Source organism: Melospiza melodia, unplaced genomic scaffold (assembly GCF_035770615.1).
Source record: "Melospiza melodia melodia isolate bMelMel2 unplaced genomic scaffold, bMelMel2.pri scaffold_228, whole genome shotgun sequence".
NCBI classification, from domain to species: Eukaryota; Metazoa; Chordata; class Aves; order Passeriformes; family Passerellidae; genus Melospiza; species Melospiza melodia.
The window spans coordinates 30,915-51,449 of record NW_026948557.1 but is presented as its reverse complement, the minus strand read 5'-3'; the positions used below and the strand labels follow the sequence as shown (position 1 = coordinate 51,449).

At 59.9% G+C, this 20,535-nt stretch overlaps 3 pseudogenes and 21 gene segments (V, D, J or C); 11 read left to right on the top strand and 13 right to left on the bottom strand.

The window, feature by feature from the left end:
• Positions 1–174: 174 nt before the first annotated feature.
• On the top strand, positions 175–703 carry LOC134433640 (Ig heavy chain V region 914-like; the record flags this gene model as incomplete). The annotated part of the segment is given in 2 exon segments: positions 175–621; positions 665–703. Coding segments are annotated over 2 exon segments (486 nt in total), but the record flags the coding sequence as incomplete, so codon positions are not given.
• Positions 704–872: 169 nt separating this feature from the next.
• Positions 873–1,295, bottom strand: LOC134433639 (Ig heavy chain V region C3-like; the record flags this gene model as incomplete). The annotated part of the segment is given in 2 exon segments: positions 873–905; positions 954–1,295. Coding segments are annotated over 2 exon segments (375 nt in total), but the record flags the coding sequence as incomplete, so codon positions are not given.
• A 229-nt stretch (positions 1,296–1,524) lies between these two features.
• Positions 1,525–2,097, top strand: LOC134433638 (Ig heavy chain V region 914-like; the record flags this gene model as incomplete). The annotated part of the segment is given in 1 exon segment: positions 1,525–2,097. A coding segment is annotated over 1 exon segment (573 nt), but the record flags the coding sequence as incomplete, so codon positions are not given.
• A 54-nt stretch (positions 2,098–2,151) lies between these two features.
• On the bottom strand, positions 2,152–2,843 carry LOC134433637 (immunoglobulin heavy variable 3-48-like). The segment is given in 3 exon segments: positions 2,152–2,213; positions 2,287–2,708; positions 2,827–2,843. Coding segments are annotated over 3 exon segments (501 nt in total).
• Positions 2,844–2,866: 23 nt separating this feature from the next.
• Positions 2,867–3,256, top strand: LOC134433636 (Ig heavy chain V region 914-like; the record flags this gene model as incomplete). The annotated part of the segment is given in 1 exon segment: positions 2,867–3,256. A coding segment is annotated over 1 exon segment (390 nt), but the record flags the coding sequence as incomplete, so codon positions are not given.
• A 71-nt stretch (positions 3,257–3,327) lies between these two features.
• Positions 3,328–4,465, bottom strand: LOC134433635 (immunoglobulin heavy variable 3-23-like; the record flags this gene model as incomplete). The annotated part of the segment is given in 2 exon segments: positions 3,328–3,413; positions 4,138–4,465. Coding segments are annotated over 2 exon segments (414 nt in total), but the record flags the coding sequence as incomplete, so codon positions are not given.
• A 205-nt stretch (positions 4,466–4,670) lies between these two features.
• LOC134433634 (immunoglobulin heavy variable 3-64D-like) lies at positions 4,671–5,200 on the top strand (the record flags this gene model as incomplete). The annotated part of the segment is given in 2 exon segments: positions 4,671–5,043; positions 5,187–5,200. Coding segments are annotated over 2 exon segments (387 nt in total), but the record flags the coding sequence as incomplete, so codon positions are not given.
• Positions 5,201–5,286: 86 nt separating this feature from the next.
• Positions 5,287–5,758, bottom strand: LOC134433633 (Ig heavy chain V region 3-like; the record flags this gene model as incomplete). The annotated part of the segment is given in 2 exon segments: positions 5,287–5,292; positions 5,384–5,758. Coding segments are annotated over 2 exon segments (381 nt in total), but the record flags the coding sequence as incomplete, so codon positions are not given.
• Positions 5,759–5,959: 201 nt separating this feature from the next.
• The window catches only part of LOC134433631 (Ig mu chain C region-like), a gene marked incomplete at its 5' end in the record, with an annotated part of 44,940 nt that continues 30,364 nt past the window's right edge, over positions 5,960–20,535 (top strand). The window contains 1 exon segment of the C gene segment in view: positions 5,960–6,261. Within this exon segment, the coding sequence occupies positions 5,960–6,261 (302 nt within the window).
• On the bottom strand, positions 6,510–7,089 carry LOC134433629 (Ig heavy chain V region 914-like; the record flags this gene model as incomplete). The annotated part of the segment is given in 2 exon segments: positions 6,510–6,527; positions 6,736–7,089. Coding segments are annotated over 2 exon segments (372 nt in total), but the record flags the coding sequence as incomplete, so codon positions are not given.
• Positions 7,298–7,950, top strand: LOC134433628 (Ig heavy chain V region 3-like; the record flags this gene model as incomplete). The annotated part of the segment is given in 2 exon segments: positions 7,298–7,637; positions 7,946–7,950. Coding segments are annotated over 2 exon segments (345 nt in total), but the record flags the coding sequence as incomplete, so codon positions are not given.
• LOC134433627 (Ig heavy chain V region 914-like) lies at positions 8,042–8,446 on the bottom strand (the record flags this gene model as incomplete). The annotated part of the segment is given in 1 exon segment: positions 8,042–8,446. A coding segment is annotated over 1 exon segment (405 nt), but the record flags the coding sequence as incomplete, so codon positions are not given.
• On the bottom strand, positions 8,876–9,822 carry LOC134433626 (immunoglobulin heavy variable 3-23-like; the record flags this gene model as incomplete). The annotated part of the segment is given in 3 exon segments: positions 8,876–8,908; positions 8,964–9,043; positions 9,516–9,822. Coding segments are annotated over 3 exon segments (420 nt in total), but the record flags the coding sequence as incomplete, so codon positions are not given.
• On the top strand, positions 10,048–10,873 carry LOC134433625 (Ig heavy chain V region 914-like; the record flags this gene model as incomplete). The annotated part of the segment is given in 2 exon segments: positions 10,048–10,386; positions 10,814–10,873. Coding segments are annotated over 2 exon segments (399 nt in total), but the record flags the coding sequence as incomplete, so codon positions are not given.
• LOC134433624 (Ig heavy chain V region 6.96-like) lies at positions 11,040–11,703 on the bottom strand (the record flags this gene model as incomplete). The annotated part of the segment is given in 2 exon segments: positions 11,040–11,104; positions 11,349–11,703. Coding segments are annotated over 2 exon segments (420 nt in total), but the record flags the coding sequence as incomplete, so codon positions are not given.
• Positions 11,727–12,475, top strand: LOC134433623 (Ig heavy chain V region 3-like). The segment is given in 3 exon segments: positions 11,727–11,782; positions 11,879–12,285; positions 12,462–12,475. Coding segments are annotated over 3 exon segments (477 nt in total).
• Positions 12,562–13,044, bottom strand: LOC134433622 (immunoglobulin heavy variable 3-64D-like; the record flags this gene model as incomplete). The annotated part of the segment is given in 1 exon segment: positions 12,562–13,044. A coding segment is annotated over 1 exon segment (483 nt), but the record flags the coding sequence as incomplete, so codon positions are not given.
• Positions 13,258–13,680, top strand: LOC134433621 (Ig heavy chain V region 914-like; the record flags this gene model as incomplete). The annotated part of the segment is given in 1 exon segment: positions 13,258–13,680. A coding segment is annotated over 1 exon segment (423 nt), but the record flags the coding sequence as incomplete, so codon positions are not given.
• Positions 13,873–14,311, bottom strand: LOC134433620 (immunoglobulin heavy variable 3-23-like; annotated as a pseudogene).
• On the bottom strand, positions 16,503–17,069 carry LOC134433619 (immunoglobulin heavy variable 3-23-like). The segment is given in 1 exon segment: positions 16,503–17,069. A coding segment is annotated over 1 exon segment (567 nt).
• Positions 17,273–17,702, top strand: LOC134433618 (Ig heavy chain V region 3-like; the record flags this gene model as incomplete). The annotated part of the segment is given in 2 exon segments: positions 17,273–17,624; positions 17,689–17,702. Coding segments are annotated over 2 exon segments (366 nt in total), but the record flags the coding sequence as incomplete, so codon positions are not given.
• Positions 17,900–18,396, bottom strand: LOC134433616 (Ig heavy chain V region 6.96-like; annotated as a pseudogene).
• LOC134433615 (Ig heavy chain V region 6.96-like) lies at positions 18,395–19,107 on the top strand (annotated as a pseudogene).
• On the bottom strand, positions 19,947–20,318 carry LOC134433614 (Ig heavy chain V region 914-like; the record flags this gene model as incomplete). The annotated part of the segment is given in 1 exon segment: positions 19,947–20,318. A coding segment is annotated over 1 exon segment (372 nt), but the record flags the coding sequence as incomplete, so codon positions are not given.

Below are 20,535 nucleotides of genomic sequence, written 5' to 3'. Positions count from 1 at the left end.
CTCCATGCAGACCCTGATGTTGGTCCCAAATTGGGACCCTTGGACCTCCCAATCCTCCTGCAACACCTGCTGGCCCTCCCAGGTGGATCCCACACCCTTTTTCTGGAATGGCGATGCTCACTTTGGGTCCATAACCAATCCATCCCCTCATCCCCATCTCCCCTTTGTCCCGCAGGGCTCCGGGCGGCCGTGACCCTGCTGGAGTGCGGGGGGGACCTCCAGCCCCCCGGGGGGTCCCTGCGCCTCCTCTGCCGAGGGGCCGGGTTCAGTTTCGGCAGTTTCACCATGTACTGGGTGCGCCAGAGACCTGGGCAGGGGCTGGAGTGGCTCGCAGGGATCTACAGCAGTGGTTCCAGCACCTACTACGCGCCGTCGGTCAAGGGCCGGTTCACGATCTCCAGGGACAACGGGCAGAGCTCGGTGACGCTGACCATGAACAGCCTCAAGGACGAGGATTCCGGATCCTATTTCTGTGCCAAGGATGCTTATGCTGCTGCTGGTGGTCGTGCTGAATATATTGAAGAGCGCCGTGGTGGATCCATCCCCATCTCAGTGTCCCCTCCTGTCCCCAAAGCCCCAGACTCTTTTTCCAAATCTCAGCCCTTGACCCCATTCTTGACCGTTTGTCCAAAGTCTCCCCCATTCCCACCCATGGTGACCAAAGGCCCCAAACCCCGACTGGTTCCGCCCCAAACCCAACTGAGTTGGTGCCAAAATTTGCCCAATTTCACCCCAAATCTCGGCCCTTTGGGCACTTTTGGGGGACCAGGGTGAGATTTGGGGCCGAGAGTTGAGTTTGGGGCCAGACCCAGGGCAGGGTTTGGGGCCAATGGGCAGCGTTGGGGCACAGGGGGCGGGGCTGGGACAAAGGGTCAGGGGTGGGTCAGGGGGGTTTGGGGGAGGGTCTGGGGACAGCTGGGGACAGGGACGGGGCGGAAACCCCAAACACCAACCCAACCACCCAAAGCAGTAAGAGCAGTGCTAACACCAGAGGATTTGGCGCAGAAATAGGTGGCGGAATCCTCGTCCTTGAGGCTGTTCATGGTCAGCGTCACCGAGCTCTGCCCGTTGCCCCTGGAGATCGTGAACCGGCCCTTGACCGATGGCGCGTAGGTGGTGCTGGAACCACTGCTGTAGATCCCTACAAGCCACTCCAGCCCTTGCCCGGGTCTCTGGCGGATCCAGAACATGTCGAAATTCCCAAAACTGAACCCGGCCCCTCGGCAGAGGAGGCGCAGGGACCCCCCGGGGGGCTGGAGGTCCCCCCCGCACTCCAGCAGGGTCACGGCCGCCCGGAGCCCTGCGGGACAAAGGGGAGATGGGGATGAGGAGCTGGATTGGTTATGGGCCCAAAGTGGGTGCTTCTATTCCATAAATAGGGTGTGGGATCCACCAGGGAGGGACAGCAGGTGCTACAGGTGGAGGATGAACTCCAAGGGTCCCAATATGGAGCCAGGAATCAGGATTTGGGTCAGGGGTTGAGCTTTGGCCCCATCCCCATCTCCCCTTTGTCCCGCAGGGCTCCGGGCAGCCGTGACCCTGCTGGAGTGCGGGGGGGACCTCCAGCCCTGCGGGGGGTCCCTGACGTTGCTGTGCCGAGGGGCCGGGTTCAGTTTTGGCAGTGTTGCCATGAGCTGGGTCCATCAGAGACCCGGGCAGGGGCTGGAGGTCGTCGCCTACATCCGCAGCGGTGGCAGCGCCTGGTACGCGGATTCAGTCAAGGGCCGGTTCACGATCGCCAGGAACAATGGGCAGAGTCTGATGACGCTGACCATGACCAACCTCAAGGACGAGGATTCCGGTGTTTATTTCTGTGCCAAGGACGGGGATGATTGTTGTGCTGCTGTTGCTGGTGATGATATTGATTGTGGTGATGTTGGTCATGGTGGCTTTGGCCCCATCCCCATCTTTGAGTGCCCCCATGTCCCAAACCCCAGACCCTTCCCCCAAACCTCACCCCGTGACTCAGCTTGTGACCCTTTCTCCCCATTTGCACCCATGGTCAGCACTGACCCCAACCCTAACTGGTTCTGCCCCAAATCTCAACCATTGGGCCCAAACCTTCGCCTGCGACTTCCAATTGGCCTCCTCCAATGAGGACCCCAGGAGCTGAATGGGATTTGGGTGAAATGGGCAAAAATTGGTGGAACGTCAAGAGTTGGGGCAGCAGGGGCAGAGTTTGGGGAAGACCAGTGGAGATTTGATAAAAAGGGCTGAGGTTTGGGGGAAGGATAAGAGAATTCTGTGATACTTGAAAATAGAAACGAGAGGGTTTGGGACCACAACCACCATCAATACCATAAGCATAAGCAGGGTAAGTAAAACCGCTGTAACATTTGGCACAGAAATAGGTGGCGGAATCCTCGTCCTTGAGGTTGTTCATGGTCAGCGTCACCGAGCTCTGCCCGTTGTCCCTGGAGATCGTGAACCGGCCCTTGACCGATGGCGCGTAGTAGGTGCTGGAACCACTGCTGCTGATCCCTGCGACCCATTCCAGCCCCTGCCCGGGTCTCTGGCGGATCCAGTTCATGTCGTAGCTCCCAAAACTGAACCCGGCCCCTCGGCAGAGGAGGCGCAGGGACCCCCCGGGGGGCTGGAGGTCCCCCCCGCACTCCAGCAGGGTCACGGCCGCCCGGAGCCCTGCGGGACAAAGGGGAGATGGGGGTGGGAAACCTGATTGGTTGAGGGACTCAAATTGGATTTGGCCACTTGGAAATTGGAATGGGACCCTCCTGGGAGGATCGGCAGGCCCAGGAGGAGGAGGATGATGAACGCCAAGGGTCCCAATTGGGGGCCAAGGATCAGGGTTTGGGTCAAGGGTTGAGCTTTGGCCCCATCCCCATCTCCCCTTTGTCCCGCAGGGCTCCGGGCGGCCGTGACCCTGCTGGAGTGCGGGGGGGACCTCCAGCCCCCCGGGGGGTCCCTGCGCCTCCTCTGCCGAGGGGCCGGGTTCAGTTTTGGCAGTTTTGCGATGGATTGGGTTCGCCAGAGACCCGGGCAGGGGCTGGAGTGGCTCGCAGGGATCAACACTGGTGGAGGCATCGGCTACGCGCCATCGGTCAAGGGCCGGGTCACGATCTCCAGGGACAACGGGCAGAGCTCGGTGACGCTGACCATGAACAACCTCAAGGACGAGGATTCCGGATCCTATTTCTGTGCCAAAACTGCTGTTGCTGGTTGGGGTGCTGGTGCTGCTGATCGTTTTGGCCCCACCCTTATCGCTGTGTCTCCCCAGTCCCCGTTCCCCAGCCCCTTCCCCCAAACCCCATCCCCTGACCCCATTCCTGTCCCCGTGCCCCAGCCCTGCCCTGGCCCTGCCCCACATTCTCAGCTCCTGGCCCCACACCTCAGCTCGGGGCCCACTCGGGGCCATTTTGGCTCCTGGGCTGTCCCTGGCCATTCTGACCCTGCCCCTGATCGATGGAACGTTCCAGGTGAATCCACCCTTGGACCCCTCTGCTTCTCCCAGCATGGAGCCCTTGGCTCGAGATCAATTTCAACATTTTAATCTCCCCAAATTTCATGTGGTTTTGGGTCAAAAAAAGGGTTTTTTTCTGAGTTCCCAGAGAGGATTGCAGCCCAGCCCCAAGGAGCAGCCCCAGACACCGCGGCCGTGAGGGAGCAGTGAAGCCCCAGGTGGGAGCGAGCGAGCGAGGGAGCGAGGCAGGGAGGGAGGGAGGGAGGAGAAGACGCCGCGATTTTGGGGCTCCGCAGCCTCCCCCCACTTCCTCCCCGGCAGCTGCCGGGGCCCGGCCGGGGCGGGGAAGGAAACAGAAAGTTCCTGGTTTGGGTCACGGTGAACATCTGTGCTGGGCAGAGGGCAGCTCAGCCTCGGGGCGCTGCGGCAGAGCGCCGGCTGCACAAAAAGCTTTGTGTGCTAAGGGCCCCGGAGCCATCCCCGCTCCGCACTGGGACGGAGGGGCAGGGACAGACTGGGGAGAAATGGGGAAAAGTGGGGGGAAATTGGGAGTTGGGGAAGTGACGGTGGAGTTTGGGGGAAATGGTGAAGATTTGAGAAACAGTGGTGGGGATTTTGGGGAAGGATCAGAGAATTCTGTGATGCTTGGGAACAGAGAGGAGAGGGCTTGGGACAGCAACCACCATGGACACCATAAGCATAAGCAGCAACACCATCACCACAACCACCAGTGTAAGCACATTTCCCACAGAAATAGGTGGCGGAATCCTCGTCCTTGAGGCTGTTCATGGTCAGCGTCACCGAGCTCTGCCCGTTGTCCCTGGAGATCGTGACCCGGCCCTTGACCGATGGCGCGTAGTCAGTAGAAGCACCAGTGTAGTAGATCCTTGCCACGTATTCCAGCCCCTGTCCAGGTTTCTGGCGGATCCAGAACATGTCTAAACTGCCGAAACTGAACCCGGACCCTCGGCAGAGGAGGCGCAGGGACCCCCCGGGGGGCTGGAGGTCCCCCCCGCACTCCAGCAGGGTCACGGCCGCCCGGAGCCCTGCGGGACAGAGGGGAGATGGGGATGGGGCCACAGCTCAAACTTGACCCCAAAATCCCGACTATTGTCCCTTAATTCTGACCCTTGGAATTCATCCTCCTCCTCCCTGGTGGCTCCCGTCCCTTTTACAAACTGGTCACCCCTGCTTTGTGTCCCTGGACCAATCAGGTTCCTCATCCCCATCTCCCCTTTGTCCCGCAGGGCTCCAGGCGGCCGTGACCCTGCTGGAGTGCGGGGGGGACCTCCAGCCCCCCGGGGGGTCCCTGCGCCTCCTCTGCCGAGGGTCCGGGTTCAGTTTCGGCAGTTTTGGCATGCAGTGGATGCGCCAGAGACCCGGGCAGGGGCTGGAATATGTCGCGGGGATCAGTGACAATGGTGGCAGCACCGTCTACGCGCCGTCGGTCAAGGGCCGGTTCACGATCTCCAGGGACAACGGGCAGAGCTCGGTGACGCTGACCATGAACAGCCTCAAGGACGAGGATTCCGGATCCTATTTCTGTGCCAAACGGGACAATGCTTATGCTGGTGGTAATGCTGCTGCTCTTTTTGCCATCACTCCTGGTGGTGACCATGAGGGTCGTGAAATTTCTCCAGTCCCAGCGATGCTTCCCCCAAGTTTCATTCCTTCTAAAGCCTCGACCATTTTTCACCAAACTCTGCCTTTGTTGCCCCAACTCTCGACTTTCCCCCAGTTTTGCCCATTTCACCCAAATCTCCCCCAGCTCCCGGGCCCTGATTGGAGGAGGCCTGAACTGGAGCCCAGGGGTGAAGGTTTGGGGCCAATGGTTGAGTTTTGGGGCAGGAGCAGGGGAGGGTTTGGGGTCAGTGCTGACCATTGGGGCAAATGGGGACAAAGGGTCAAGGGCTGGGTCAATGGTTTGGGGGAAGGGTCTGGGGACCCGAGATGGTGGGGGGACACTGAGACGAGGGAGGATCCACAACTGGTGTCTTCAACATATGCAGCAGCATCACCCCAATTGCCAGCAGCAGAAGATTTGGCACAGAAATAGGATCCGGAATCCTCGTCCTTGAGGTTGTTCATGGTCAGCGTCACCGAGCTCTGCCCGTTGTCCCTGGAGATCGTGAACCGGCCCTTGACCGACGGCGCGTAGCCGGTGTCAGCACCATCGTTCCTGATGCCCGCGACCCACTCCAGCCCCTGCCCGGGTCTCTGGCGCACCCAGCCCATCCCAAAACTGCCAAAACTGAACCCGGCCCCTCGGCAGAGGAGGCGCAGGGACCCCCCGGGGGGCTGGAGGTCCCCCCCGCACTCCAGCAGGGTCACGGCCGCCCGGAGCCCTGCGGGACAGAGGGGAGATGGGGATAGGAAACCTGATTTGTCCAGGGCCTCAAAGTGGGTTTGGCAACCTGGAAAAAGGGATGGGAGGAGGATGATGAACTCCAAGGGTCAGAATTAGGGGCCAATAGTTGGGATTTTGGGTTCAAGGGTTGAGCTTTGGCCCCATCCCCATCTCCCCTTGGTCCCGCAGGGCTCCGGGCGGCCGTGACCCTGCTGGAGTGCGGGGGGGACCTCCAGTCCCCCGGGGGGTCCCTGCGCCTCCTCTGCCGAGGGGCCGGGTTCAATTTTGGCAGTTTCTCCATGTACTGGGTGCGCCAGAGACCCGGGCAGGGGCTGGAGTGGCTCGCAGGGATCTACAGCACTGGTTCCAGCACCTACTACGCGCCATCGGTGCAGGGCCGGTTCACGATCTCCAGGGACAACGGGCAGAGCTCGGTGACGCTGACCATGAACAGCCTCAAGGACGAGGATTCCGGATCCTATTTCTGTGCCAAGGATGCTTATGCTGGTGCTGCTCGTGCTGGTGCTGAATATATTGAAGAGGGCCGTGGTGGATCCATCCCCATCTCAGTGTCCCCTCCTGTCCCCAAAGCCCCAGACTCTTTTCCCAAATCTCAGCCCTTGACCCCATTCTTGACCGTTTGTCCAAAGTCTCCCCCATTTCCACCCATGGTGACCAAAGGCCCCAAACCCCGACTGGTTCTGCCCCAAACCCAACTGAGTTGGTGCCAAAATTTGCCCAATTTCACCCCAAATCTCGGCCCTTTGGGAAATTTTGGGGGACCAGGGTGAGATTTGGGGCCGAGAGTTGAGTTTGGGGCCAGACCCAGGGCAGGGTTTGGGGCCAAAGGGCAGCGTTGGGGCAAAGGGGGCGGGGCTGGGACAAAGGGTCAGGGGTGGGACAGGGGGGTTTGGGGGAGGGTCTGGGGACAGCTGGGGACAGGGACGGGGCTGAAACCCCAAACACCAACGCAACCACCGGGAGTGAAACCAATGGCATGGGCGGCATTCCAGCCACCATAGGAATCCTTGGCACAGAAATAGGATCCGGAATCCTCGTCCTTGAGGCTGTTCATGGTCAGCGTCACCGAGCTCTGCCCGTTGTCCCTGGAGATCGTGAACCGGCCCTTGACCAAATCTCCATAGTGGGTGGTGCCACCAGTGTTGATCTGTGCTACGAACTCCAGGCCCTGCCCGGGTCTCTGGCGGATCCAGCCCATCCCAAAACTGCCGAAACTGAACCCGGCCCCTCGGCAGAGGAGGCGCAGGGACCCCCCGGGGGGCTGGAGGTCCCCCCCGCACTCCAGCAGGGTCACGGCCGCCCGGAGCCCTGCGGGACAGAGGGGAGATGGGGATGGGGCCAAAGCTCAACCCTTGACCCAAATCCTGACTCTGGACCCAAATTCTGACCCTTGGAGTTCATCACCCTCCTGCCAGGTGGGTCCACGCCTTTTTCCAGCTGGCCACACCCACTTTAAGGCTCTTGACCAATGAAATTTCTCATCCCCATCTCCCCTTTGTCCCGCAGGGCTCCGGGCGGCCGTGACCCTGCTGGAGTGCGGGGGGGACCTCCAGCCCCCCGGGGGGTCCCTGCGCCTCCTCTGCCGAGGGGCCGGGTTCAGTTTTGCGGGTTCCACCCTCTACTGGGTCCGCCAGAGACCCGGGCAGGGGCTGGAATACATTGGAGGGATCAAGAATGATGGATCCAGCACAGCCTACGCGCCGTCGGTCAAGGGCCGGTTCACGATCTCCAGGGACAACGGGCAGAGCTCGGTGACGCTGACCATGAACAACCTCAAGGACGAGGATTCCGGATCCTATTTCTGTGGGAAATCTGCCTATAATAATTGGGGTACTGGTGCTGGTGTGGATGGTATTCACCCCGTCCCCATCACTTTGTCCCCCCCTGTCCCCGTTCCCCAGACCCTTCCCCAGTCCCCAGCCCCTGACCCCATTCCTGTCCCAGCTCTGAGCTGCTTCTGCCCCAGTTCTCAGCTCTTGGCCTCAAACCTCAGCTCTGGGCTCCAGGTCTCAACCAAGGCGTCCAAACCTGGGTGCAAATGGTCGAGATGTGGGGCAAATGTTCCAGGTTTGGTCCATGGCTAGGACTCAGTTCCACCACTGAAATTTTGGGGCAGAACAGGCCCAGTCTGGGGCAATGATTGGGATTTGTGGACCAAGGTTGAGCTCAGCGTGAAACCAACCCAGATTTGGGGCCAAGAGCTGAGATTTGAGGCCAGAGGATGGAGAGTTTGGGACAAAGGGTCTGGACTGGGATCAGGGGCTGGGGTTTGAGGGAAAGGTCTGGAATACTGGGACAAGTGAGGACACAGGGACGGGGCCAGGGCCAAAATCATAAGCAGCATAAGCCCAAATATTATAAACAGATTTCCCGCAGAAATAAACGGCGGAATCCTCGTCCTTGAGGCTGTTCATGGTCAGCGTCACCGAGCTCTGCCCGTTGTCCCTGGAGATCGTGACCCGGCCCTTGAACGCAGACGGGTATCTGGTGTATCCATCGTTGTCAATGCCAGCGACAAATTCCAGCGCCTGCCCGGGTCTCTGGCGGACCCAGCCCATCCCAAAACTGCCGAAACTGAACCCGACCCCTCGGCAGAGGAGGCGCAGGGACCCCCCGGGGGGCTGGAGGTCCCCCCCGCACTCCAGCAGGGTCACGGCCGCCCGGAGCCCTGCGGGACAGAGGGGAGATGGGGATGAGGGGATGCATTGGCTGTGCGGGCAAAGTGGGCGCTTCTATTCCATAAAAAGGGTGTGGGATCCACCTGGGATGACTGGCAGGAGTTGCAGGAGGAGGATGGGGAGGTCCAAGGGTCCCAATTTGTGGCCAACATCAGGGTCTGCATGCAGGAATCAACATTTGGGTGGATTCGTTCCCTCATCCCCATCTCCCCTCTGTCCCGCAGGGCTCCGGGCGGCCGTGACCCTGCTGGAGTGCGGGGGGGACCTCCAGCCCCCCGGGGTGTCCCTGACGTTGCTGTGCCAAGGGTCCGGGTTCAGTTTCGGCAGTTTTGGAATGTTCTGGATCCGCCAGAGACCCGGGCAGGGGCTGGAATACATCGCCAGTATCAACAGCAATGGTGGCAGCACCAACTACATGCCATCGGTCAAGGGCCGGTTCACGATCTCCAGGGACAACGGGCAGAGCTCGGTGACGCTGACCATGAACAACCTCAAGGACGAGGATTCCGGATCCTATTTCTGCGCCAGACGTTTTGATGCTGGTGCTGGTAGCACTGCTGATGGTTTTGACGACAGTTTCTGCAATGGCACCCCCCATGATGGTCACCAAATGTCTGCATTCCCCAGTGATCCTTCCCCAAAATCCCAGCCATTTTCCCCCAAACTCTGCCCCTGCTGCCCCAACTCTGGACTTTCCCCCAATTTTGCCCATTTCATCCAAATCTCCCCATCTCACCAGACCCTGGTTGGCTGATTTCGCACAGGCAGAAATGGGAACTCTTGGAGAGCCAGGCCTGACCTGGAGCCCAGGGGTGAAGGTTTGGGGCCAATGGTTGAGTTTTGGGGCAGGAGCAGGGGAGGGTTTGGGGTCAGTGCTGACCATTGGGGCAAATGGGGGAGATTGGGGACAAAGGGTCAAGGGCTGAGGTTTGGAGGACCATTTGAAGGAAGGGTCTGAGTTTGGGGACAGGTGAGGACACAGAGATGGGCATGGATCCACCACGGCCATCGTCACTATAAGCAGCAGCACCATCATAACCACTACCAGTACGTTTGGCACAGAAATAGGATCCGGAATCCTCGACCTTGAGGTTGTTCATGGTCAGCGTCACCGAGCTCTGCCCGTTGTCCCTGGAGATCCTGAACTGGCCCTGGACTGACGGCGCGTAGTGGGTGGTGCCACCATTGTTGCTGATGTAGGCGACCCATTCCAGCCCCTGCCCGGGTCTCTGGCGGATCCACTGCATTGCATAATCCCCAAAACTGAACCCGGCCCCTTGGCAGAGGAGGCGCAGGGACCCCCCGGGGGGCTGGAGGTCCCCCCCGCACTCCAGCAGGGTCACGGCCGCCCGGAGCCCTGCGGGACAGAGGGGAGATGGGGATGAGGAGCTGGATTGGTTATGGGCCCAAAGTGGGTGCTTCTATTCCAGAAAAAGGGTGTGGGATCCACCTGGGAGGGACAGCAGGAGCAGGACGAGGAGGATGAACTCTAAGGGTCCCAATTTGGGGTCAGTTGTAGGGATTTTGGGGTCAAGGGTTGAGCTTTGGCCCCATCCCCATCTCCCCTTTGTCCTGCAGGGCTCCGGGCGGCCGTGACCCTGCTGGAGTGCGGGGGGGACCTCCAGCCCCCCGGGGGCTCCCTGATCCTCCTCTGCCGAGGGTCCGGGTTTGATTTCGGGAATTATGGAATGATGTGGATCCGCCAGAGACCCGGGCAGGGGCTGGAATGGCTCGCGGGGATCAGCAGTGGTTCCCGCACCGACTACTCGCCGTCGGTCAAGGGCCGGTTCACGATCTCCAGGGACAACGGGCAGAGCTCGGTGACGCTGACCATGAACAACCTCAAGGACGAGGATTCCGGATCCTATTTCTGTGCCAAATCTGTTTATGCTGGTACTAGTTACGAAGCTTATGGTATTGAAGTTGCTTTCAGCACTGCCTGTCTTGATGGGTTCCCAAATGTCCCCAGTCCCCAAACCCAGATCCTTCCCCCAAACCTCAGCCCTTTCCCCCAAAGTCCCAAATCTCCCCCATTTGCCCCAATGGTCAGCACTGACCCCAAACCCTCCCCTGCTCCTGCCCCAAAACTCAACCATTGGCCCCAAACCTTCACCCCTGGCCTCCAGTTCAGGCCTCCTCCAATCAGGGCCCGGGAGCTGGGGGAGATTTCGGTGAAATGGGCAAAATTGGGGGCAAGCCGAGAGTTGGGGCAAAGATGGTGGACATTGGGGGAGAAGGTCAAGAATGGGGTCAAGGGTTGGGAATTGGGGCAGGATTTGGGGATTTTGGGACATTTGGGGAGCCAGGGATGGGGGTTGGAGCCACCACCAGCATTGTCACCACGTCCAGAGCTCGCAGAGAGGATTCCAGCCCAGCCCCGAGGAGCAGCCCCAGACACCGCGGCCGTGAGGGAGCAGTGAAGCCCCAGGTGGGAGCGAGCGAGCGAGCGAGCGAGGGAGGGAGGGAGGAGAAGACGCCGCGATTTTGGGGCTCCGCAGCCTCCCCCCACTTCCTCCCCAGCAGCTGCCGGGGCCCGGCCGGGGCGGGGAAGGAAACAGAAAGTTCCTGGTTTGGGTCACGGTGAACATCTGTGCTGGGCAGAGGGCAGCTCAGCCTCGGGGCGCTGCGGCAGAGCGCCGGCTGCACAAAAAGCTTTGTGTGCAAAGGGCCCCGGAGCCATCCCCGTTCCGCACTGGGACGGAGGGGCAGGGACAGACTGGGGAGAAATGGGGAAAATTGGGGGGAATTGGGAGTTGGGGAAGTGATGGTGGAGTTTGGGGGGAAATGGTGAATATTGGAGAAACAGGGCTGGGATTTTGGGGAAGGATCAGAGAATTCTGTGATGCTTGGGAACAGAGAGGAGAGGGCTTGGGACAGCAACCACCATCAACACCATAAGCATAAGCAGCAGCACCACCACCCCAACCACTGCTGGAACATTTGGCACAGAAATAGGATCCGGAATCCTCGTCCTTGAGGCTGTTCATGGTCAGCGTCACCGAGCTCTGCCCGTTGTCCCTGGAGATCGTGAACCGGCCCTTGACCGACGGCGCGTAGGCCGTGCTGGAACCAGTTTTGTAGATTCCAGCGAGCCACTCCAGCCCCTGCCCGGGTCTCTGCCGGATCCAGTGCATGTCAAAATTCCCAAAATCGAACCCGGCCCCTCGGCAGAGGAGGCGCAGGGACCCCCCGGGGGGCTGGAGGTCCCCCCCGCACTCCAGCAGGGTCACGGTTGCCCGGAGCCCTGCGGGACAAAGGGGAGATGGGGATGAGGGAACGAATCCACCCCAATGTTGATTCCTCCATGCAGACCCTGATGTTGGTCCCAAATTGGGACCCTTGGACCTCCCAATCCTCCTGCAACTCCTGCTGACCCTCCCAGGTGGATCCCACACCCTTTTTCTGGAATGGCAGCGCCCACTTTGACCGCACAGCCAATCCAGCTCCTCATCCCCATCTCCCCTTTGTCCGGGCGGCCGTGACCCTGCTGGAGTGCGGGGGGGACCTCCAGCCCCCCGGGGGGTCCCTGCGCCTCCTCTGCCGAGGGGCCGGGTTCAGTTTCGGCAGTTTCACCATGTTCTGGGTCCGCCAGAGACCCGGGCAGGGGCTGGAGTGGCTCGCAGGGATCTACAGCAGTGGTTCCAGCACCGGGTACGCGCCATCGGTCAAGGGCCGGTTCAGGATCTCCAGGGACAACGGGCAGAGCTCGGTGACGCTGACCATGAACAACCTCAAGGACGAGGATTCCGGATCCTATTTCTGTGCCAAATGTTACAGCAGTGGCTGTGGTAGTGGTGCTTATATTTATGGTGTTGATGGTGGTTGTGGCCCCAAGCCCTTTGTTCTGTGTTCCCAAGCATCACAGAATTCTCTGATCCTTCCCCAAAATCCCAGCCCTTCTCCTGAAGTCTCAGCCCTTTGGCCCCAAACTCTGCCCCTGCTGCCCCAACTCTCGACTTTCCCCCAGTTTTGCCCATTTCACCCAAATCTCCCCCAGTTCCGGGGCCCTGATTGGAGGAGGCCTGACCTGGAGGCCAGGGGTGAAGGTTTGGGGCCAATGGTTGAGTTTTGGGGCAGGAGCAGGGGAGGGTTTGGGGTCAGTGCTGACCATTGGGGCAAATGGGGGAGATTTGGGACAAAGGGTCAAGGGCTGAGGTTCGGGGGACAATTTGAAGGAAGGGTCTGGGTTTGGGGACAGGTGAGGACACACAGATGGGGATGGATCCACCACGGCCATCGTCACTAAAAGCAGCAGCACCATCATAACTACTAGTAGTACGTTTGGCACAGAAATAAACGGCGGAATCCTCGTCCTTGAGGTTGTTCATGGTCAGCGTCACCGAGCTCTGCCCGTTGTCCCTGGAGATCGTGAACCGGCCCTTGACCGACGGCGCGTAGTGGGTGCTGCCACCATTGCTGTTGATACTGGCGATGTATTCCAGTGTCTGCCCAGGTCTCTGGCGGATCCAGAACATTCCAAAACTCCTGAAACTGAACCCAGATGCGCGGCACAGCAACGTCAGGGACCCCCCGGGGGGCTGGAGGTCCCCCCCGCACTCCAGCAGGGTCACGGCTGCCCGGAGCCCTGCGGGACAGAGGGGAGATGGGGATGAGGGACCTGATTGGAGCAGAAGCTTAAAAATGAGTGTGGCCAGCTGGAAAAAGGGGCGGGACCCACCTGGGAGGAGGATGATGAACTCCAAGGGTCCCAATTTGGAGCCAATAGTTGCAATTTTGGGATCAAGGGTTGAGCTTTGGCCTCATCCCCATCTCCCCTCTGTCCCGCAGGGCTCCGGGCGGCCGTGACCCTGCTGGAGTGCGGGGGGGACCTCCAGCCCCCCGGGGGGTCCCTGCGCCTCCTCTGCCATGGGTCTGGGATCAATTTTGGACTAACCAGTTTTACTTGGGTTCGCCAGCGGCCTGGGCAGGGGCTGGAATGGGTTGCGCGGATTGACTACGATGGAGACACCTACTACGGGGATTCGGTGCAGGGCCGGTTCACGATCTCCAGGGACAACGGGCAGAGCTCGGTGACGCTGACCATGAACAGCCTCAAGGACGAGGATTCTGCCATCTATTTCTGTGGCAAAGCTCCAGAAGGAAATTATGGTGGTGCTGCTGTTGATGGTATTGACCTCATCCCCATGGCTGTGTCCCCACCTGTCTCGGTTCCCCAGACCCTTCTCCCAAACCTCAGCCCCTGGCCCCATTTCTGACCCCATCTCCCAACCCTGCTCTGGCTCTTCCCCAAATTCTCCACTCTTAGCCACAAAGTTGACCGAAATCTTAACCCAGAAGTATCCACTTTCAGAATCAAATTTTGGGGCACAAAGAGGAGATTTGGGGTCAGGAGTTGTGGTTTGGGCTCAGCGGGTGAGAACTGGGGCCGAGGCAGAGCAAGGTTGGGATCAATGGCCAAAGGCTGGGTGTGGGCTGGGGATCTGGGGGAAGGGTCTGGGGAATGGGGACAGGGGGGGGGACACGGGGATGGAGACAGCTTGGGCATTGTCACCAAGACCAGCACTTTCAGCCCAATTAGCACTAGCACCCTTGGCACAGAAATAGGATCCGGAATCCTCGTCCTTGAGGCTGTTCATGGTCAGCGTCACCGAGCTCTGCCCGTTGTCCCTGGAGATCGTGAACCGGCCCTTGACCGATGGCGCGTAGCGGGTGTCTCCACCATCGCCCCAGATCCCCGTGAGCCATTCCAGCCCCCTGCCCGGGTCTCTGGCGGATCCAGTTCATGTCGTAGCTCCCAAAACTGAACCCGGCCCCTCGGCAGAGGAGGCGCAGGGACCCCCCGGGGGGCTGGAGGTCCCCCCCGCACTCCAGCAGGGTCACGGCCGCCCGGAGCCCTGCGGGACAAAGGGGGGATGGGGATGGGGCCAAAGCTCAACCCTTGACCCAAATCCTCACTCCTGGCTGCAAATTGGGACCCTTGGAGTTAATCATCCTCCTCACAGGAGAGTCCTGCTCTTTTTTCCATCTGGCCACGCTTTCTTTGAGGCCCTGGACCAATCAGGTTTCCCATCCCCATCTCCCCTCTGTCCCGCAGGGCTCCGGGCGGCCGTGACCCTGCTGGAGTGCGGGGGGGGACCTCCAGCCCCCCGGGGGGTCCCTGCGCCTCCTCTGCCGAGGGGCCGGGTTCAGTTTTGGGGCTACCACCCTCTACTGGGTCCGCCAGAGACCCGGGCAGGGGCTGGAATACATTGGAGGGATCAAGAACGATGGATCCAGCACAGCCCATGCGCTGGCAGTCAAAGGTCGGTTCAGGATCTCCAGGGACAACGGGCAGAGCTCGGTGACGCTGACCATGAACAACCTCAAGGACGAGGATTCCGGATCCTATTTCTGTGGGAAATCTGCCTATAATAATTGGGGTACTGGTGCTGGTGTGGATGGTATTCACCCCGTCCCCATCGCTTTGTCCCCCCCTGTCCCCGTTCCCCAGACCCTTCCCCAGTCCCCAGCCCCTGACCCCATTCCTGTCCCAGCTCTGATCTGGCTCTGCCCCAAACCTCATGTCCTGGCCCCAATCTCAGCTCTGGGCTCCAGGTCTCAACCAAGGCATCCAAACCTGGGTGCAAATGGTCGAGATTTGGGGAAAATGGGCCGGATTTGGTCTGTGGCTTTGACTCAGTTCCACCACTGAAATTTTGGGGCAGAACAGGCCCACTCTGGGGCAATGATTGGGATTTGTGGACCAAGGTTGAGCTCAGTGTGAAACCAACCCAGATTTGGGGCCAGGAGCTGACATTTGAGGTCAGAGGACGGAGAGTTTGGGACAAAGGGTCTGGACTGGGATCAGGGGCTGGGGTTTTGAGGGAAAGGTCAGGAATACTGGGACAAGTGAGGACACAGGGACGGGGCTAGGGCCAAAATCATAAGCAGCATAAGCCCAAATATTATAAGCAGATTTCCCGCAGAAATAAACGGCAGAATCCTCGTCCTTGAGGCTGTTCATGGTCAGCGTCACCGAGCTCTGCCCGTTGTCCCTGGAGATCGTGAACCGGCCCTTGACCGACGGCGCGTACCAGGTGCCTGCCACCAGTGTTGATGAACGCCACGAATTCCAGCCCCTGCCCGGGTCTCTGTCGGACCCATTCCATGTCAAAACTGCCGAAACTGAACCCGGACCCTCGGCAGAGGAGGCGCAGGGGACCCCCCGGGGGGCTGGAGGTCCCCCCCCGCACTCCAGCAGGGTCACGGCCACCCGGAGCCCTGCGGGACAGAGGGGAGATGGGGGATGGGAAACCTGATGGCTTGAGGACCTCAAAGTGGGTTTTTCCAGTTGGAAAAGAGTCGGGACCCACTTTAGAGAAGGATGAGAAGATCCAGGGGTCAGAATTTGGGGCCAATAATCAGAATTTTTGTCAAGGGTTGAGCTTTGTCCATCCCCATCTCCCCTTTGTCCCGCAGGGCTCCGGGCGGGCCGTGACCCTGCTGGAGTGCGGGGGGGACCTCCAGCCCCCCGGGGGGTCCCTGCGCCTCCTCTGCCGAGGGTCCGGGTTCGATTTTGGGGAAATTTGCGATTGGCTGGATCCGCCAGAGACCCGGGCAGGGGCTGGAATTTGTTGCCAGTATCAGTCGAAAAAGTAACAGCACCTGGTATGGAGATTCGGTCAAGGGCCGGTTCACGATGGCAAGTGACGATGGGCAGAGCTCGGTGACGCTGACCATGAACAACCTCAAGGACGAGGATTCCGGATCCTCCTCAAGGACGAGGATTCCGGATCCTATTTCTGCGTGAAATCTGGTTTAACTAGTGGAGGTTGGGCTCGTGCTGGAGCTGTTGATGTTTTGTGCCCTGTCCCCATGTCCTCACCTGTTCCTGTTCCCCAGATCCTCCCTCCAATCCCCAAGCCCTGATCCCATTCCTGTCCCCTGTCCCACCTCTGAACTGGTTCTGACCCAAATCTCAGCTCCTGGCCCCAAATCAGGGCCTGTTTCACCCTGAGCTCACCCTCAGCCCCCACATCCCAACCATTTCTGTTTGACTGGACCCGTTCTGGCCCAAAATCTCAGTGGTGGAACTGAGTCAAAGCCACAGACCCAAATCCGGCCCATTTTCCCCAAATCTCGACCATTTGCACCCAGGTTTGGGGACCTTGGTTGAGAGTTGGAGCCCAGAGCTGAGATTGGGGCCCGGAGCTGAGAACTGGGGCAGAGCCAGCTCAGAGATGGGACAGGGGGACAGGAATGGGGTCAGGGGCTTGGATTGGGGAAGGATCTGGATAACGGGGACAGGTGGGGACACGGCCATGGGAATGGGGTCAAAACCATGAGCATTATTGCCCCAATAATTATCAGCAGATTTGGCACAGAAATAGGATCCCGAATCTTCCTTCCTGACGTTGTTCATGGTCAGCGTCACCGAGCTCTGCCCGTTGTCCCTGGAGATCGTGAACCGGCCCTTGACCGATGGCGCGTAGTAGGTGCCGGAACCATCCTTGTTGATCCCCGCGAGCCACTGCAGCCCCTGCCCGGGTCTCTGGCGCATCCAGAACATTCCATTGCTCCCGAAATTGAACCCGGACCCTCGGCAGAGGAGGCGCAGGGACCCCCCGGGGGGCTGGAGGTCCCCCCCGCACTCCAGCAGGGTCATGGCCGCTCCCCCATCCCCAAACCTTCACTGGAGTTTTGCCCCAAATTCCCTTTGTCTGGCCCCAAATCTCCCAGAGAGATGCCCAGTATTGTACAGTGCCTTCAAGCGTCCAATTGACTCCGATTCACCCAATAATGAACTGGAGAGCTCTGCCTGAGTTTTGCATCTCCTCATCCCCATCTCCCCTCTGTCCTGCAGGGCTCCGGGCGGCCGTGACCCTGCTGGAGTGCGGGGGGGACCTCCAGCCCCCCGGGGGGTCCCTGCGCCTCCTCTGCCGAGGGTCCGGATTCAGTTTCGGCAGTTTTGGCATGCAGTGGATGCGCCAGAGACCCGGGCAGGGGCTGGAGTGGGTCGCGGGCATCAGGAACGATGGTGCTGACACCGGCTACGCGCTGTCGGTCAAGGGCCGGTACACGATCTCCAGGGACAACGGGCAGAGCTCGGTGACGCTGACCATGAACAACCTCAAGGACGAGGATTCCGGATCCTATTTCTGTGCCAAATCTTCTGCTGCTGGCAATTGGGGTGATGCTGCTGCATATGTTGAAGACACCAGTTGTGGATCCTCCCTCGTCTCAGTGTCCCCCCCCCATCTCGGGTCCCCAGACCTTTCCCCCAGACCTCATCCATTGACCCAGCCCTTGACCCTTTGTCCCCATTTGCCCCAATGGTCAGCACTGACCCCAAACCCTCCCCTGCTCCTGCCCCAAAACTCAACCATTGGCCCCAAACCTTCACCCCTGGCCTCCAGGTCAGGCCTCCTCCAATCAGGGCCCGGGAGCTGGGGGAGATTTGGGTGAAATGGGCAAAATTGGGAGAAAGTCCAGAGTTCAGGCAGAGAATTCTGTGATATCTGGGAACAGAGAGGAGAGGGCTCGGGACCACAACCACCATCAACACCATAACCAGCACTAGCACCAGCACAACTGGTGGCATAACATTTGGCACAGAAATAAACGGCGGAATCCTCGTCCTTGAGGTTGTTCATGGTCAGCGTCACCGAGCTCTGCCCGTTGTCCCTGGAGATCGTGAACCGGCCTTGCACTGACGGCGCGTACTTGGTGTAAGCACCAGTGTTGTAGATCACTGCAACCCAATCCAGCCCCTGCCCAGGTCTCTGACGCATCCAGAACATTCCATATCTCCCGAAATCGAACCCGGACCCTCGGCAGAGGAGGCGCAGGGACCCCCGGGGGGCTGGAGGTCCCCCCCGCACTCCAGCAGGGTCACGGCCGCCCGGAGCCCATCCCCAAACCTTCACCAGTTTCACTCATTACACCCCTGGTTTGGTCCCAAAACCCCACCAGAGTTTTCCATATCTCAACATGCCTCAAACCCTGCAATTAACCCAAATCCATTCTTTAATTACTTAGACACCTCATCCTGAGCATTCTCCAACCATTACACAGTTAATACACTGTTAACGACCCCCAAAACCCCCCAGGACCCCACCCCCGGCACATCCTGGCCACGGCCTCGAGCTCCCGACAGCTCCGGGCCCTGCTGCTCCTGCTGCCCCTTCCAGGTGGGTCCCACCCCTTTTTTCCACAAGTCACGCCCCTTTCCCCCTTCTGGACCAATCAGGTTTCCCATCCCCATCTGCCCTTTGTCCCGCAGGGCTCCGGGCGGCCGTGACCCTGCTGGAGTGCGGGGGGGACCTCCAGCCCCCCGGGGGGTCCCTGCGCCTCCTCTGCCGAGGGCCGGGTTCAGTTTCGGGAATTTTGGGATGTACTGGGTTCGCCAGAGACCCGGGCAGACACTGGAATACATCGCCAGTATCAACAGTGGTGGTGGCAGCACCTGGTACGCGCCATCATTCAAGGGCCGGGTCACGATCTCCAGGGACAACGGGCAGAGCTCGGTGACGCTGACCATGAACAGCCTCAAGGACGAGGATTCCGCCGTTTATTTCTGCGGGAAATCTGCTGATAATAATGTCTATGCTGATGTTATCGTTTTGGCCCCATCTCCAAAGCCCAAACCCTTCCCCCAATCCCCAGCCCCTGACCCCATTCCTCTCCCCATATCCCCCCTCTGAAATGGCCCTTCCCCAAATCTCCCCCATTTTCCCCCAAATTTCCAACTCTCGGCCCCACATTTTCACCCTTGGTACCAATTTTTGTGCCAAACCCTCCAGATTCGGTGCCCCCAGCGCGGGTTTGGGGCCATGGGTGCAGATTTGGGGCAGCCCCAGAGGAATTCTCAGGCCGATGGTCGCAAGGGAAGGGAGTGGAAATCTGGGGTGAAAGGCTGAGATTTGGGGGATTGTTCTGGGCAAACAGCTCCAGGGTGAAGGGAAGGGCGAGATTTGGGAGAAATGGGAAAAACTGGGGGATAGTCCACAGTTGGGTCAGCAGGGGTGGAGTTTGGGGGAAAATGGTGAAGTTTTGAGGAGAAGGGCTGGGATTTGGGGGAAGGATCGCTGGGATTGGGGAAATTTGGTGACCATCATGGTCACTACCAGGATTGATGACAAAACCAGCAGCATTACCATCGCCAGCGTAATCATTGGAACGTTTGGCACAGAAATAGGATCCGGAATCCTCGTCCTGGAGGTTGTTCATGGTCAGCGTCACCGAGCTCTGCCCGTTGTCCCTGGAGATCGTGACCCGGCCCTTGACGGACTGGGAGTAGATGGTGCTGCCACCACTGTTGATGTATGCAACGAATTGCAGCGCCTGCCCGGGTCTCTGATGGATCCAGAACATTCCAAAACTGCCAAAATTGAACCCAGATGCGCGGCACAGCAACGTCAGGGACCCCCCGGGGGGCTGGAGGTCCCCCCCGCACTCCAGCAGGGTCACGGCCGCCCGGAGCCCTGCGGGACACAGGGGAGATGGGGATGGGGGTATGCAAAAATCAGGCAGAGCTTCCCAATTAATTAATGGGTGGATTGGGGCTGTTTGCTGGGTTGAAGGCACGGCCATGAACAGCAACATTATTGCCATGAGCACCGGCTGCTTTGGCACAGAAATAAACGGCGGAATCCTCGTCCTTGAGGTTGTTCATGGTCAGCGTCACCGAGCTCTGCCCGTTGTCCCTGGAGATCGTGAACCGGCCCTGCACTGATGGTGCGTAGTAGGCGCTGCTGCTGAACCCTGCAAGCCACTCCAGCGCCTGCCCGGGTCTCTGGCGGATCCAATACAGGGTGGAACCTCCAAAATCGAACCCGGCCCCTCGGCAGAGGAGGCGCAGGGACCCCCCGGGGGGCTGGAGGTCCCCCCCGCACTCCAGCAGGGTCACGGCCGCCCGGAGCCCTGCGGGACAGAGGGGAGATGGGGATGGGAAACCTGATTGGCTGCGGCTCAAGGTTCGCATGTTGAGATCCAGACATGGGTGGGACCCACCTGGGAGGTCCAGCCGGAAAAGAAGAAGGAGGAGGATGATGAACTCCGAGGGTCCCAGTTTGGGGCCAAGGGTCAGGGTTTGGGTCAAGGGTTGAGCTTTGGCCTCATCCCCATCTCCC